The following is a 17,416-nucleotide window of genomic DNA, read 5'->3' as shown; positions in this document are numbered from 1 at the left end:
GTGGCTCAATGTATGGAGGTCTGATGGTGGCTTCCATGGCCATCATTCTATTTGCTTGGTCCTATCTCAGACCTCTGCAGTTATGCATGCTCAGACAATGGAACGGGGACTATACGGACCTGTCTCCGTATGTAGATCTAGATCAGGCGTCAATAGACTCTCTTCCGTGGTGGCTTTCTCAGGATCATCTCTCCCAGGGTACTTGCTTCCACAGACCCTCCTGGGTGATTGTGACCATGGATGCCAGCCTTCTAGGTTGGGGAGCAGTATGGGGCTCGTTGAAGGCTCAGGGCTTATGGACCCAGGAGGAGTCAGTCCTGCCCATAAACATCTTGGAGCTGAGAGCAATCTTCAGTGCTCTTCTGGCCTGGCCTCAATTAGCCTTATCCTGGTTTATCAGATTCCAGTCGGACAACATAACCTCAGTGGCCTACATCAACCACCAGGTAGGAACTCGGAGTTCCTTGGCCATGACAGAGGTGGCCCGAATTATTCAGTGGGCGGAGACCCACAACTGCTGTCTTTCTGCGATCCCCATCCCAGGAGTGGACAATTGTGAAGTGGATTTTCTGAGCAGACAGACTTTTCATCCTGGGGAGTGGGAACTTCATTCGTATGTGTTTTCTAGCTTGAACCTCAAGTGGGGGCAGCCAGAGTTGGATCTCATGGCTTCTCGTCAGAATGCCAAAATTCCGAGATACGACTCGAGGTCAAGAGATCCGTAGGCATTTCTGATCGATGCTCTGGCAGTTCCTTTGAACTTCAGTCTAGCATAGCTGTTTCCTCTGTTCGCTCTCCTTCAAACAGTCATTGCTCGAATCAAGCAGGAGAGGGCGTCTGTAATTCTCATAGTCCCGGCATGGCCTCACCGGATTTGGTTTGCAGACCTAGTGGAAATATCATCCTTTCCACCTTGGAGACTGCCTCTGGGGAAGGACCTTCTACTTCAGGGTCCCTTCCTTCATCCAAATCTTGTTTCTCTGAAACTGACTGCTTGGAGATTAAACGCTTAGGTTTTATCTAAGCGGGATTTTCAGAGTCGTCATTGAGACCTTGATTCAGGCTCGTAAGCCTGTGACTCGCAGGATTTACCATAAGATCTGGCGTAAATACTTGTATTGGTGTGAATCAAAAGGATACTCTTTGAGTAGAGTAAGGATTCCTAGGAGTTTGTCCTTTCTCCAGGATGGTCTGGAGAAGGGTTTGTCGGCAAGTACTCTAAAGGGTCAGATTTTGGCATTGTCTATTTTGTTACATAAGCGCTTGGTGTATGTGCCAGACGTGCAATCGTTTTGTTAGGCCTTGGTTAGAATTTGGCCTGTGTTTAAACCTGTTACTCCTCCATGGAGTCTTAACCTTGTTCTTAAAGTTTTACAACAGGCTCCGTTTGAGCCTATGCATTCTTTAGATATTAAGATGTTATCTTGGAAAAAAAAAAATTTCTTGTTGCTATTTCCTCTGCTCTGAGAGTTTCTGAACTCTCTGCTTTATACAGTGTGATTCAGATAATAGGATATATAGGAGCGCCACTGGCTTAGATATACCACAGGAATGGAACAGATCTCTAATGAATGTCCTTAGGATTGGTATAATCCTAAGTATGATCTAAATAATCAAGATTAATGATTCACTGATTTTTTTATACAAATATATTTAATTAAGACCATACATTAAAACCACAATTTAAAATAATACTAGGAAGTAAAACAAATCAATGTTACCCTTAACAATGATACAATAAAATGAATGAATGAATATGGGATCTTGAAAGATAGAATATGGTCCGGTTATTTCAACCAGATTACTAAACTACCTGATATACAATTATCTTGGGTTATTCACCCTCTAGAGTACAAGTATTAAATCCTTAACCAAAAATTCAATTCGATGTTCTACTGGGTTTATCTTGAATTAATACAAATCCTAGTGGTGTCTGAAAGACAATGTTTTTTTACATATAATGTGACCAATATGTGAGAAAGCATGAATTAAAAAAACCAACTCTAAATAGTGATAAATGACCCGTGCTATAGGTCTACATGTGTTTACATTCCAACAACAAAAAGCAAAAATAAAAAACAATCATGTAATAAATTCCGTGAGAGAAGTGCAAACAAAATCAATGACAGTGATAAGTTATCCCACTTATAAAAACCTAAACTATACTGGTACCAGCATTAAATGATATTTAATGAACTATTTAAACTAAGATAATATGTATAATTGTGGACTCAGCGGTCCTTGTGAAGTATCAGACTTCACTAATGAAATATACTAAGCATAGGGTATAAAATAAGTGATATGAACAATTGGTAACAATCTGATTTATCCAATAAAAACGGATAAAAGATGAGTATGTCAATCCTAATATAGACGAACAAACCATAAAAAGTCAATTCCGTGAAAAGTCTGGTAAAAGATAGTCTCCTTAGTGTGTGATGGGGTCCATTGTCCTAGTCCTTTATGAAAACAGAGACCTGGAAAAAATAATAAAGTGCACTAAACAAAAGAGCTTAAGGGGTATGGACTATTAGAAATAGTCTTACCAATCAAAGCCTGGTCCTTGATATAATGAGCCTCTCAAATCTTTGGTGTTAAGTCGTCGTCTACGTGTTTCGGCCCTCGAAACAGGGCCTTTTTCATAACCACCATAAAAAGGGCGGGCCTCATGGACTTTTGCCAATATGAAAGAAATGAATTTATCAGGTAAGTTCTTACATAAATTATGTTTTCTTTCATGTAATTGGCAAGAGTCCATGAGCTAGTGACATATGGGATATCAATACCCAAGATGTGGATCTCCACTCAAGAGTCACTAGAGAGGGAGGGAATAAAAATAAAAACAGCCATATCCGCTGAAAAAATTAATCCACAACCCAAAAAAATAAGTTTATTTTCATTTGTAAAAGAAAAAAACTTAAATCAAAAGCAGAAGAATCAAATTGAAACAGCTGCCTGAAGAACTTTCTCTTGTAAGGTGTATCCAGTCCACGGATTCATCCATTACTTGTGGGATATTCTCCTTCCCAACAGGGAGCTACAAGAGGATCACCCACAGCAGAGCTGTCTATATAGCTCCTCCCCTAACTGCCACCTCCCAGTCATTCTCTTGCAGCTCTCGACAAGGGTAGTAGCTAGAGAGATGTGGTGCATTAATGTAGTTTATCTTCAATCAAAAGTTTATTATTTTCAAATGGTACCGGAGTTGTACTATTTTAGCCTCAGGCAGAAAGTTGAAGAAGAGTCTGCCTGAGGTTTTTGATGATCTTAGCGGTTTGTAACTAAGATCCACTGCTGTTCTCACACATAACTGAAGAGATGAGTAACTTCAGCTGGGGGAATAGCGTGCAGGGTTACCTGCTCTGAGGTATGTGCAGTTTTAAATTTTTCTAGAGAGATGATAAGCTAGAAAATGCTGACAGTGCCTGATTTATTTAAGGTAAGCCTGATTACAGTGATTTAATAACGACTGGTATCATGCTTGCTGTAAAGGGTAATATTTTTGTTATTTACTCTCATTACTGAATAGATATAACGTTTGCTTGATGTATATAAACGTTTATTACAAATGGTGATAAAACTTTATTCTGGGGCCCAGTTTTTCCACATGGCTAACTAGATTTTGCCTAGGGATAGTTTTTTAAGGCCCTCTCACTGTGAGTACAGGTTGGGAGGGGCCTAATTTTGCGCCTAAATTGTGCAGTAGTTTTTGCAGCTTGAGACATCCAGCTTCCCTGAAGGAGTCCCCTGAACATATAGGCCCTCTCTAAAGGGTTTTTGTGCCTTCCAAAGTCGTTGTATGGGCAGGCAGGAGCCACAGTAGAGCTGTGGCAGTTGGTTGTGACTGTTTAAAAACGTTTATATCGTTTTTTTGAGCCGGTTTTGAAACTATGGGGTTAATCATCCATTTGCAAGTGGGTGCAATGCTATTTCAGTCTATTATACACACTGTAAAAATAGAGGAAACTCATTGTTCATTATGTTAAGAAGCCATTGTGGAACCCCCTCTTAGAATGTGTACCAAATGCACTGATCTTACTATAAGTTATAAAGATCATATTCTGGCTTTAAAAGATTTATCACCAGAGGAAACTGACAAGGGGGAAGTTATGCCGACTAACTCTCCCCACGTGTCAGAACCTATGACTCCCACTCAAGGCACGCCCGCTCTAGAGGCGCCAAGTACATCTAGCGCGCCCATAGCGTTTACCTTACAAGACATGGCGGCAGTTATGGATCATACCCTTACAGCGGTATTGTCCAAAATACCAGGGTTACAAGGAAAGTGAGACAGCTCTGGGGCTAGGAAAAATACAGAGCACTCTGACGCTTTAGTAGCTATGTCTGATATCCCCTCACAATATGCAGAAGCTGAGGAAGGAGAGCTTCTATCTGTGGGTGATTTTTCTGACTCAGGGAAGATAATTCAACCTGATTCTGATATGTCTACATTTAAATTTAAGCTTGAACACCTCTGCGTGTTGCTCAGGGAGGTTTTAGCTGCTCTGAATGACTGTGACACCATTATGGTCCCAGAGAAATTGTGTAGATTGGATAAATACTATGCAGTGCCTGTTTACACTGATGTTTTTCCAATACCTAAGAGGTTTTCAGAAATTATTACTAAGGAATGGGATAGACCAGGTGTACCGTTCTCTCCCCCTCCTGTTTTTAAAAAGATGTTTCCCATAGATGCCGCTACACGGGACTTATTGCAAATGGTCCCTAAGGTGGAGGGAGCAGTCTCTACCCTAGCTAAGCGTACAACTATCCCCGTCGAGGACAGTTGTGCTTTCCTAGATCCAATGGATAAAAAGTTAGAGGGTTACCTTAAGAAAATGTTTATTCAACAGGGTTTTATTCTCCAGCCTCTTGCATGCATTGCCCCTGTCAATGCTGCTGCAGCCTTCTGGTTTGAGTCTCTGGAAGAGGCTCTACAGGTAGAAACCCCATTGGATGATATCCTTGACAAGCTTAAAGCTCTTAAGCTAGCCAATTCATTTGTTTCTGACGCCGTTGTTCATTTAACCAAACTAATGGCTAAGAACTCAGGTTTTGCTATTCAAGCGCGTAGGGCATTATGGCTTAAATCCTGGTCAGCTGACGTTACTTCAAAGTCTAAGCTTCTTAATATTCCCTTCAAGGGGCAGACCCTGTTCGGGCCCGGACTGAAGGAGATCATTTCTGATATTACTGGAGGAAAAGGTCACGCCCTTCCTCAGGATAGGTCCAACAAATTAAGGACCAAACAGACTAATTTTCGTGCCTTTCGAAACTTCAAGACTGGCGCAGCATCAACTTCCTCTAATACAAAACAAGAGGGAAATTTTGCCCAGTCCAAGCCGGTCTGGAGACCTAACCAGGCTTGGAACAAAGGAAGGCAGGCCAAAAAGCCTGCTGCTGCCTCTAAGACAGCATGAAAGATCAGCCCCCGATCCGGTAACGTTCTAGTAGGGGGCAGACTTTCTCTCTTCGCCCAGGCTTGGGCAAGAGTTGTCCAGGATCCCTGGGCGTTGGAAATTGTGGGTATCTTCTGGACTTCAAAGCTTCTTCCCCAAAAGGAAGATTTCACCTCTCACAATTATCTGCAAACCAGATAAAGAGAGATGCATTCTTACATTGTGTTCAAGACCTCCTAGTTATGGGAGTGATCCACCCAGTTCCAAGGGAGGAACAGGGGCAAGGCTTCTATTCAAATCTGTTTGTGGTTCCCAAGAAAGAGGGAATCTTCAGACCAATCTTAGATCTCAAGATCCTAAACAAATTTCTCAGGGTCCCATCCTTCAAAATGGAGACTATTCGAACCATCCTACCTATGATCCAGGAGGGTCAATATATGACTACCGTGGACTTAAAGGATGCTTATCTTCACATTCCGATACACAGAGATCATCATTGGTTTCTCAGGTTCGCCTTTCTAGACAGGCATTACCAGTTTGTAGCTCTTCCCTTTCGGTTAGCTATGGCACCAAGAATCTTTACGAAGTTTCTGGGGTCACTTCTGGCGGTCCTAAGGCCGCGGGGTATAGCAGTAGCCCCTTACCTAGACGACATTCTGATACAGGTGTCGAATTTTCAAATTGCCAAGTCCCATACGGACATTGTTCTGATATTCCTGAGGTCTCATGGGTGGAAAGTGAACGAAGAAAAGAGTTCTCTGTCCCCTCTCACTAGAGTTTCCTTCCTGGGAACTCTGATAGATTCTGTAGAAATGAAGATTTACCTGACAGAGGCCAGGTTGTCAAAACTTCTAAATTCCTGCCGTGTTCTTTATTCTACTTCTCGCCCTTCAGTGGCTCAGTGTATGGAAGTAATCGGCTTAATGGTAGCGGCAATGGACATAGTGCTGTTTGCCCGCCTACATCTCAGACCGCTGCAACTCTGCATGCTCAGTCAGTGGAATGGGGATTACACAGATTTGTCCCCTCTACTAAATCTGGATCAAGAGTCCAGGGATTCTCTTCTCTGGTGGCTATCTCGGGTCCATCTGTCCAAAGGTATGACCTTCCGCAGGCCAGATTGGACAATAGTAACAACAGATGCCAGCCTTCTGGGCTGGGGTGCAGTCTGGAACTCCCTGAAGGCTCAGGGATCATGGACTCAGGAGGAGGCACTCCTTCCGATAAACATTATGGAACTAAGAGCGATATTCAATGCTCTTCAGGCTTGGCCTCAGCTAGCTGCGGTCAGGTTCATCAGATTTCAGTCGGACAACATCATGACTGTAGCTTACATCAACCATCAAGGGGGAACAAGGAGTTCCCTAGCAATGTTGGAGGTTTCAAAGATAATTCTATGGGCAGAGATTCACTCTTGCCATCTATCAGCTATCCATATCCCAGGAGTAGAGAACTGGGAGGCGGATTTTCTAAGTCGAAAGACTTTTCATCCGGGGGAGTGGGAGCTCCATCCGGAGGTATTTGCACAGTTGATTCAACTTTGGGGCAAACCAGAACTGGATCTCATGGCGTCTCGTCAGAACGCCAAGCTTCCTTGTTACGGATCCAGGTCCAGGGATCCCAAGGCAGCACTGATAGATGCTCTAGCAGCGCCTTGGTCCTTCAACCTGGCTTATGTGTTTCCACCGTTTCCTCTGCTCCCTCGTCTGATTGCCAAGATCAAGCAGGAGAGAGCTTCGGTGATTTTGATAGCACCTGCGTGGCCACGCAGGACTTGGTATGCAGATCTGGTGGACATGTCATCCTTTCCACCATGGACTCTGCCGCTGAGACAGGACCTTCTACTTCAGGGTCCTTTCAACCATCCAAATCTAATTTCTCTGCGTCTGACTGCTTGGAGATTGAACGTTTGATTTTATCAAAGCGTGGTTTCTCCGAGTCGGTCATTGATACCTTAATACAGGCACGAAAGCCTGTCACCAGGAAAATCGATCATAAGATATGGTGTAAATATCTTCATTGGGGTGAATCCAAGGGTTACTCATGGAGTAAAGTCAGGATTCCTAGGATATTATCCTTTCTCCAAGAAGGATTGGAGAATGGTTTGTCAGGCTCTGGTTAGAATCAAGCCTGTGTTTAACCCGTTGCTCCGCCATGGAGTTTAAATTTAGTTCTTAAAGTTCTTCAAGGGGTTCCGTTTGAACCTCTGCATTCCATAGATATTAAGCTCTTATCTTGGAAAGTTCTGTTTTTAGTAGCTATCTCCTCGGCTCAAAGAGTTTCGGAGTTATCTGCTTTACAATGTGATTCCCCTTATCTCGTTTTCCATGCAGATAAGGTAGTGTTACGTACCAAACCTGGTTTTCTACCTAAGGTAGTATCTAATAAGAATATCAATCATTAGATTGTTGTTCCGTCACTGTGTCCTAATCCTTCTTCAAAGAAGGAACGTCTATTACACAATCTTGACGTGGTTCGTGCTTTAAAGTTTTATTTACAAGCTACTAGAGATTTTCGTCAAACATCTGCATTGTTTGTTGTCTACTCTGGACATAGGAGAGGCCAAAAGGCTTCGGCAACTTCTCTTTCTTTTTGGCTAAGAAGTATAATCCGCTTAGCTTATGAGACTGCTGGCCAGCAGCCTCCTGAGAGAATTACAGCTCATTCCACTAGAGCAGTAGCTTCCACATGGGCTTTTAAAAATGGGGCTTCTGTTGAACAGATTTGTAAGGCGGCGACTTGGTCTTCGCTTCATACCTTTTCTAAATTCTGCAAATTTGATACTTTTGCTTCTTCGGAGGCTGTTTTTGGGAGAAAGGTCTTACAGGCAGTGGTGCCCTCCGTTTAAGCGCCTGCCTTGTCCCTCCCTTCATCCGTGTCCTATAGCTTTGGTATTGGTATCCCACAAGTAATGGATGAATCCGTGGACTGGATACACCTTACAAGAGAAAACAAAATTTATGCTTACCTGATAAATTTATTTCTCTTGTGGTGTATCCAGTCCACGGCCCGCCCTGTCATTTTAAGGCAGGTGTTAATTATTTTTTAAAACTACAGTCACCACTGCACTCTATAGTTTCTCCTTTTTCTAGCTTGTTTTCGGTCGAATGACTGGGAGGTGGCAGTTAGGGGAGGAGCTATATAGACAGCTCTGCTGTGGGTGATCCTCTTGCAGCTCCCTGTTGGGAAGGAGAATATCCCACAAGTAATGGATGAATCCGTGGACTGGATACACCACAAGAGAAATAAATTTATCAGGTAAGCATAAATTTTGTTTTTCTACCAAAAACTGCTTCCGAAGAAGCAAATACATCAAAATGGTAGAATTTAGTAAATGTATGCAAAGAGGACCAAGTTGCCGCTTTGCAAATCTGATCAACTGAAGCTTCATTCTTAAAAGCCCAACACCACCTCCATAGGAGGCAAAGTTTGTAAAACTGAATTGTGGGTGTGGTGAGGGGTGTATTTATAGGCATTTTGAGGTTTGGGAAACTTTGCCCCTTCTGGTAGGATTGTATATCCCATATGTCACTAGCTCATGGACTCTTGCCAATTACATGAAAGAAAGAAAAAATTTGGGTTCAGTGTCCCTTTAACCCCTTAAATGGACATGAAACCCACATTTTTTCTTTCATGTTTTGGAAAGAACGTGCAATTTTAAACAACTTTCTAATTTACTTCTATTATCTATTTTGCGTTACTCTCTTGATATACTTTGTTGAAAAGCATATCTAAATAGGCTCAGTAGCTGCTGATTGGTTGCTGCACATAGATGCCTTGCGTGATTGGCTCACCCATATGCATTGCAATTTCTTCAATAAAGTATATCTAAAGAATGAAAAAAAAATAGATAATAGAAGTAAATTGGAATGTTGTTTAAAATAGTTTTTTCTACTTGAATCATGAAAGCAAAGTTTTGGGTTTAGTGTCCTTTTAAGGACCAAGCTTCAGATGCTTGTCTTTCAGTTAAGGACCAAAGAAATTTTAGCATTTTTGCTATGTGTGTTTTCAACCGAAATTTTCATCTTTCTCATTTATTGCACCAACACATATTATAAAGGGTTTTAATTTGATGTAACATATACATATATAAGTTCTAATTTATTATTAACAAAATACCAAAATATTAAAAGAATAAATAAAAAAAACACAACTTTTTTCACAGTTTTGGTGATAATAATGTGTTCATACTTAATGCAGCTTAAGAAAAGTCATTCAAAATACATTTAAAGGGACAGTAAAGTCAAAACTAAACTTTAATGATTCAGATACGGCATGCAATTTTAAACAACTTTCCAATTTACTTTTATCATCAAATTTGCTTTGTTCCCTTGGTGGTATTTTTGAAAAGCTAAACCTAGCTAGGCTCAAACTGATTTCTAAACCGTTAAAAACCGCCTCTTAGCTCAGAGCATTTTTAAAGTTTTTCACAGTTAGACAGTGTTAGTTCATGTGTGTCATATAGATAACATTGTACTCACTCCCGTGAAGTTATTTAGGAGTCTTCACTGATTGACTACACTGCATGTCAGTCAAAGGCACTTAGATAAGGAGGCAGTCTGCAGAGGCTTAGATACAAGATAATCGCAGAGGTAAAAAGTATATTAATATAACTGTTGGTTATGCAAAAACGGGGAATGAGTAATAAAGGGATTATCTATCTTTTTAAATAAAAATTTTTGGTGTAGACTGTCCCTTTAAGGACTGGGTACAACATTCAAAGTAAAAAAGGTCCGTCTCTCTCCTCTTCACAAACCGAACAGAGGTGAAGGGGGGCGGATCTGATGTCCCAACAACATTGTGACTGCTGTGATTGGCTGTCACAGGGATCACATGGGCTGGGACATTGTGATTTGCTGTTGCTAGTGTGCCTCAGATGCTGAGGCAGCTAGCAAGAGCATTAACTCTGCGATCGCCGATACAACAGTGATCTTGGGCTAATTTTAGAGCATGACGGAATTATTCTGTCATGGGTCCTTATGGCACGGACATCCATGATGGATTAATTCTGTCATTTGTCCTTAAGGGGTTTTTTTTTTCATGATTCAAATAGAGCAGCAATTTTCTAATTTACTCCTATTATCAATTTTTCTTTGTTCTCTTGGTATCTTTAGTTGAAAAAACAGGAATGTAAGCTTGTAACCCGGACAATCTTTGGTTCAGCACCTGGGTAGCACTTACGGATTGGTTGCTAAATGTAGCCATTACTTTCCTGCTTTTTCAAATAAAGATACCAAGAGAACAAAGATAATAGGAGTAAATTAGAAAGTTGCTTAAAATTGGTGCTCTATATGAATCATGAAAGAAAAAATGTGGGTTCAGTGTCCCTTTAAGGTCACAAAGCTTTTACCTCCTATAACAAAGTAAGTATCATATGTTTCAGAGGGGTTATGTGAGTGGGGATGAGGATGGTTCCCGCAACCTCCATATGACACATTTTACTCTAGACTTTAAGTGATGGTCTCTTTTTTTGGTGCAGGCGCAGCAGAATCAAGCACAGGAGAGGCAAAGTCTCTGGGTGCCATAATGCCCGGCCTTAAACAGAAGCCGCAGCCAGTGGAGAAGCAAAAAGATGGTTGGCGAGCAGAAAGAATGAGGAAAATCGTAGAGAAGGCGAATAAAGCTAAATCCAAATTTGCAAGGAGGAAGCAGGAATGGGAGGAACTGTGAGTTACTTTTTTATTTTATTACATTTAAATCACACAGCACCTTCAGTGAACTCAGTCATGAGACATATTCTCAGATCTATTTTACCTTCCAGATCAGGATTGTTATAAATTGATCTTTTATTCAACTTTTTTTCTTTGTCTTATCAAAAAGATATTTTATTTATTTATTTTCTTGTGAAAATCTCATGTTCTTGTCCTAAATAAATAAACGTTTTCTTGTCATTCTTGCAAAGGTACGTCCCTCTCCACCAGTAAAACAGAGTTTGTTTCCTTCTTTTATTCATTTGCCTGGTATTTCAGGGCATTAATGTATTTTATTGGCAGGATCAGGCTGATAAACTATGGATATTTTTCCTCTGTGAAAGACATTAGTGCTAGATTACGAGTGGAGCGCTAGCTTAACGTGAGCCTATAAATAATTCCGTCATTGGTCCGTAAGGGATTAAAGGGAACCTATTTTTTTCTCTTTCATGATTCAGATAGAGAATGCAATTTTAAGCAACTTTCTAATTTACTCCTATTATCATTTTTCTTAGTTCTCTTGCTATCTTTATTTGAAAAAGCAGGAAAGTAAGTTTACAATCCGGCCCATCTTTGGTTCAGCACCTGCCTACCTTCTATTGCAAAGCATGTATTCACTTGGTGCAGCGTAGATCATAAAAAAATGAGTTTAGTATCCCTTTAAATAACCAGCCATTACAATTGGCTGGTTAATTCTCCTGCAAGCTCGTGGTTTTAACTTACTCCTAGCGCAATTAACCAAAGGTCATACCTCTGGTTAATGAAAAAAATTTGCCCCAATTGCTCCCAAATAAAGAGGACAGTTATTTAAAATGAAATAAAAATATGAGCATCTTATAACTGCACAAAACAGTTATAAGGGGTTAAAGTTAGGGGATATGGGGTGTTTGGAAAAAAGTACCTTTACATAGAGATAAATGGGAGACTTTTTTACTGTAAATATATATATATATATATATATATATATATATATATATATATATATATATATATATATGTATGTGTGTTAATATGTGTATATATACATACAGGGCCGCCACTAGAAATTTTGGGGCCCCTGACATAACCATTGATCAGGCCCCCCCCCCCCTTTGACATGTGCAATTTTTGACCAGGTGACTAAAACGTATATGCACTTTATTCTTAAGTGTCTATTTAAACTTGGAAACAGACACACTCTCATATACTGAAACACACACACTCACACATAAGAATTCACATATAGACACTCTAGCAGAAACGCAAAGAAACACACAAACACACTCAGACACAGACACCCAAACAGACACTCAGCACTTGATTACATTGACCTGACAAGTAATGAGGTAGACTACAGTTTTGTAAAAAAAGGAGATTTAGAAAACAAAATATGAAGTTCTGGCTTATCTTTTTGTAAAGGAAGATGCCAACTAAATGATGACAACAGCATGCAGTGGGTGAAAGGAAGGGCCCTGAACTGCCTATACAATAATTTAAAGGTTAAATGGTGGATTGGTGACTTCCGTAAAGGTCTCATTAGTCTCAAAGTCTGTGGAAAGACGTGAATAATCAGTAGTAAGGTCAAAATGTCCTAAAAAGGAACAGACAATAGACACACACACACACACACAAACTCAAACTTACACATACACCCAAGGAAACACCGACAGAGACAGCCTCAGAAAACAAATAAAGACATACACACACACACACAGAGACACCCACAGAAAACACACAAAGACGTACACACAGAGAGAGACAACTACATAAAACACAGAAAGACATACATACACACACTCTCACTGAGACATTCACAGAAAACACACAAAGACATACACACACCCTCACAGAGATACCCACAGAAAACACACACCCTCACAGAGACATCTACAGAAAACACAGACATACATACATACATACACACACACCCTCACAGAGACATCTACAGAAAACACAGACATACACACCCACCCTCACAGAGGCATCCAGAGAAAATACACAAAGGCAAACATACACACACCCTCGCAGAGACACCCATAGAAAAATCTCAAAGGCATATGCACACACCCTTACAGACATCCATAGAAAATGCACAAAGACATACACACCCACCCTCACAGAGAGACCCACAGAAAAAAAAATACATACACACTCATAGAGACACAAACCAAAGCACAAAGACATAAACACAGACACCCACAGAAACACTCACAGGAGGAAACATTTATGCACCTCTCATCCCCTAAATCAACAGTGTGTGACGTGCATGATAAAAAAAATGCAGAAATTAAGAGAACACTTTTTAAAGAATCATATTTGTAAATGTGTAAACAAAAATAATTATGTGAATTCAAAATTGTACATTAATGATCTGGGTAGATGGCTAGATGAAGAAAAGTCCTTTTAAAAGGTTGACATATGTTTGTTTGATTTTTTTCCCCATTTTCCCCAACCAAGAGCACCACTTCAAATATAGTGTACAAATGTTCCCATCTGTCAGCTGTACTTATGTATTTTGAAAATGCTGTACTCTATATGGTCTTGGTGGAACCATAAGCTGTGGTACTCATACCATTAGATCTGGTTAAATGCAGGATTTAGGCTTGTTGGTATGTATGTCAAAATTAAGTCAGCTATAGTGTAAACTGAACAGTGTTAAGTTAACCTGTCTCATTTCAAACACTGAGCAATCTTAGTCTGAGAGTAACATTTTATGCAGATGTAAAAATCTTAGATAAAATGCCTTGCATCTGGAAAGTCCTTGCATAAAGGGGCAGTAAACTGGAATGTAATGAAAATATATATAGTAATAAAAAAAACTAATATCTGCCAAAAGGGCACCTAACATTTTTGTATTGAGGAGGAAACATTTCTACATGGCTTTAAATATAGAATTTCTACAGCATTGTCAAATAATCATAAATACACTGCTACATATTGCTAAAAAATGTGTTTTTATGGACCCCTGGCCCCACCATACAACTACTACCACACTGAAGTTACAATACAAAATTGCACAAAGAAATAAAAAAACATTTGCTAAGTCCTACCTCCTCTGCAAATGAAAGTGATCTGCTGTCTGACTCAGGCACACACTGTACAAATAAAGTGCCTAGTCTGTCTCACACTGTGCATAGTGGTATAGTGCACATTTAAAAATCCTCTCAAATACTAATACTTTACTCCTTGTAATAGCATTGCCCATGCTCAATTAGCACTCTGCTGTAGTACTGGTGGCTGCCAAAATTGAAAACATTTTTTTTTTTTTTTTTTTTTTTAGTTCTTGCCTCATGGGGCCCCCCTGGCCCATTGGGCCCCTGACAGGAGTCACCCCTATCACCCCCTGATGGCGGCCCTGTATACATATAAACACATAAATATACTGTGTGTGTGTGTATATATATCGATGCACTCTCTCAAACTTCACAAACTCCCCCTTTCCTCTTTCTGACCACCATCTCCTTACTTGCAGCATATTATTCCTCCCTACAACTCTCCCTCCTTCTACTCTTCACACCAAACTTCACAGAAGCATTATTTCTTTAGATCAGCAACAGCTTGCTTATTCCCTCGAACCTCTTCTCTCATCCTTCTCCTCCTTTTCCTGCCCTGAACAATCTATCTGCCACTCTAATTCCACCCTTATATCCTTGACAATCTCACCCCTATTTCCATTGCTCGGAAATCACACACACTCATCCTCAGCCCTGGCATACTCCTCTGACACGGTACCTACGCAGATGTTCCTGTACTGCTGAACGGCACTGCAGAAAATCTCGGAGTTCAGCTGATTTTCTTCATTACAAATTCATCTTGAACTCCTTCTATTCTGCCCTTAATCTCCATAAGCAACACTACTTCTCTACTCTTATCTCTAATCTTTCTTCAAACCCAAAACGTCTGTTCTACACTTTCAATACTCTCCTCTGCCCTCCTCCACCTCCTAATACAACTTATCTGTCAGCTCAAGACTTTACCAGCCACTTCAATAACAAAATTGACTCCATCAGAAATGAAATCAGCTCTCAACATAATTCCATTCTCTCACCCCCTCAAATGCTCTCAATCAACCACAACCCACATAACCTTAAACTTAGCTCATTCTCCCCTGTTACTGAGGAAGAAGTTTCGGCATTTATACTGCGCTCTCACCTCACTACCTGTCCCCTTGACCCTATCCCCTCCCTCTCTGCTACCCTTACCCCTATACTAACACACATTTTCAACCTCTCCCTCAGCACCGGTATATTTCCCTCATCGCTGAAACATGCACTGGTCACACCTATCCTCAAAAAACCTTCCCTTGATCCTACCTCCCCATCCAACTACCGCCCTTTTTGCCTCCTCCCTCTTGCCTCAATACTTCTCGAAAAACTAGTATATGCACGCCTATAAAACTAGTATATGCACGCCTATCCCATTTCCTTACGTTAAACTCCCTTCTTGACCAACTGCAATCTGGATTTCTTCCCCATCACTCCACACAGACAGCTATTGTTAAGGTTACCAACGACCTACTTACAGCAAAATCAAAATGCCACTTCTCTCTGCTTATCCTCCTTGATCTGTCTGCAGCCTTTGACACTGTTGACCACCCTTTTTTGCTCCAAACCCTCCAATCCTTCGGCATCTGTGACACAGCCTTTCATGGCTCTCTTCCTACCTGTCAAACCGTACCTTTAGTGTAGCCTTCTCTGGGGCCTCCTCTGCCCCGTCACCACTTTCTGTTGGAGTACCGCAAGGCTCTGTCCTCGGTCCCCTTCTCTTCTCAATCTACACGTCATCACTAGGTTCCCTAATAAAGTCCCACGGTTTTCAATATCATTTGTATGCCGACGACTTCCAAATCTACTTCTTTGCACCAGGCCTATCTCCTTCCTTGCTAACCTGTGTCACTAACTGTCTATCTCACATCTCTTCCTGGATGTCCTCTCACTACCTCAAGCTAAATCTCTCCAAAACTGAGCTCCTCATTTTCCCCCCTTCTTCAAAAATCTCCACCCCCAATCTCTCTATAACTGTCGACAACTCCATTATTACCCCTACCCCGCATGCCCGATGTCTCTGGGTCACATTTGACTCAGATCTTTCTTTCACTCCTCACATTCAGTCCTTGGCTAAAGCCTGCCGCTTCCACCTTAAAAATATCTCTAAAATTATAGACTTTTCCTTACACAAGACACAACTAAGATTTTAATCCACTCTCTCATCCTTTCCCGCCTCGATTACTGCAACTCTGTCCTCTCTGGTCTCCCCACCTGTCGCCTAGCTCCTTTAAATCCATAATGAATGCCTCTGCCAGACTCATCTTCCTTACACGTCGCTCTTCATCTGCTGCTTCTTTCTGCCAATCCCTTCACTGGCTTCCTCTTGCCTCTAGGATGAAACATAAAATTCTCACTCTGACATACAAAGCCCTCAACTGCACTGCTCCCCACTATATCTCAGACCTTGTCTCCCTCCCATCCCCTTCGCTCTGCTCATGACCTCCTACTCTCCTCCTCTCTGGTTACCTCATCGCACTCCCGTTTACAGGACTTCTCCAGATTGGCTCCCATCTTGTGGAACTCTCTGCCTTGCCCCACAAGACTCTCCCCTAGTTTTGAAAGCTTCAAGTGCTCCCTAAAGACTCTACTGTTCAGGGATGCATACAACCTATGCTAACCTTACTTTATACCAGTTCCACTCCTCCATTGCTATCCCCTGAACCCCCTTAGCATGTAAGTCTAAGAGTCCAGCTTTTTGTAGATCACCTTCTCAAGAGCTGACTACAACAGTGCAACTCTTGGCAGGGCCCTTTACCCATTTTGATCCCTATAATTGTTTTGTTGTACTCCCCCTTTGTTTATAGCGCTGCGGAATCTGTTGGCTCTCTACAAATAACCTATAATAAATAAATAATAAATAAATGTTTGGTCTGATGAAGGGTGATTGATCCCCAAAACATCACATATTTTTGTGCTGATTAAAGCACCTTTTTAAAAAATCCAGTGAGTGCAAGCCTCTTCTCTCATTTTTTGCCTGCACCCTGGTGGATCCCATTTAAGCGAGAGTGCGCTTTCCTTGCTCTATAATAAATAAATAATATATATACTGTGTATATGTGTGTGTATATATATATATATATATATTTTATTTTTATTTATTTTTTTGCTGCCCAACGCTTCATGATTTCTCCCCCTGCACTAGGTTGTTTGCCGTGTCTGATGGCATGAGAACGAGGATCCCATTGGAGCCTACGGAAGCGTGCTCTTATGAGCACTTGACTTCCAGGCAATGCGAACGCAAGGTCGCGTTTACATTGTGCCTGACTTGTAATACCAGTGAACATTTACGTGCGCTGGTACT

General features: G+C 41.1%; 1 protein-coding gene across 1 annotated transcript in view; it reads left to right on the top strand.

Annotated features, from left to right (window-relative positions):
* CFAP44 (cilia and flagella associated protein 44) overlaps positions 1 to 17,416 on the top strand; it is a 296,056-nt gene that overhangs the window by 169,781 nt on the left and 108,859 nt on the right. The window contains exon 24 of the mRNA XM_053705145.1: positions 10,879 to 11,065. Within this exon, the coding sequence (XP_053561120.1) occupies positions 10,879 to 11,065 (187 nt within the window). The remainder of the gene's footprint in view (positions 1 to 10,878; positions 11,066 to 17,416) is intronic.

This window comes from Bombina bombina, chromosome 3, assembly GCF_027579735.1.
Source record: "Bombina bombina isolate aBomBom1 chromosome 3, aBomBom1.pri, whole genome shotgun sequence".
NCBI classification, from domain to species: Eukaryota; Metazoa; Chordata; class Amphibia; order Anura; family Bombinatoridae; genus Bombina; species Bombina bombina.
Note: the sequence above shows the minus strand (reverse complement) of the source record. Positions and strands in the feature narration are given on the sequence as shown.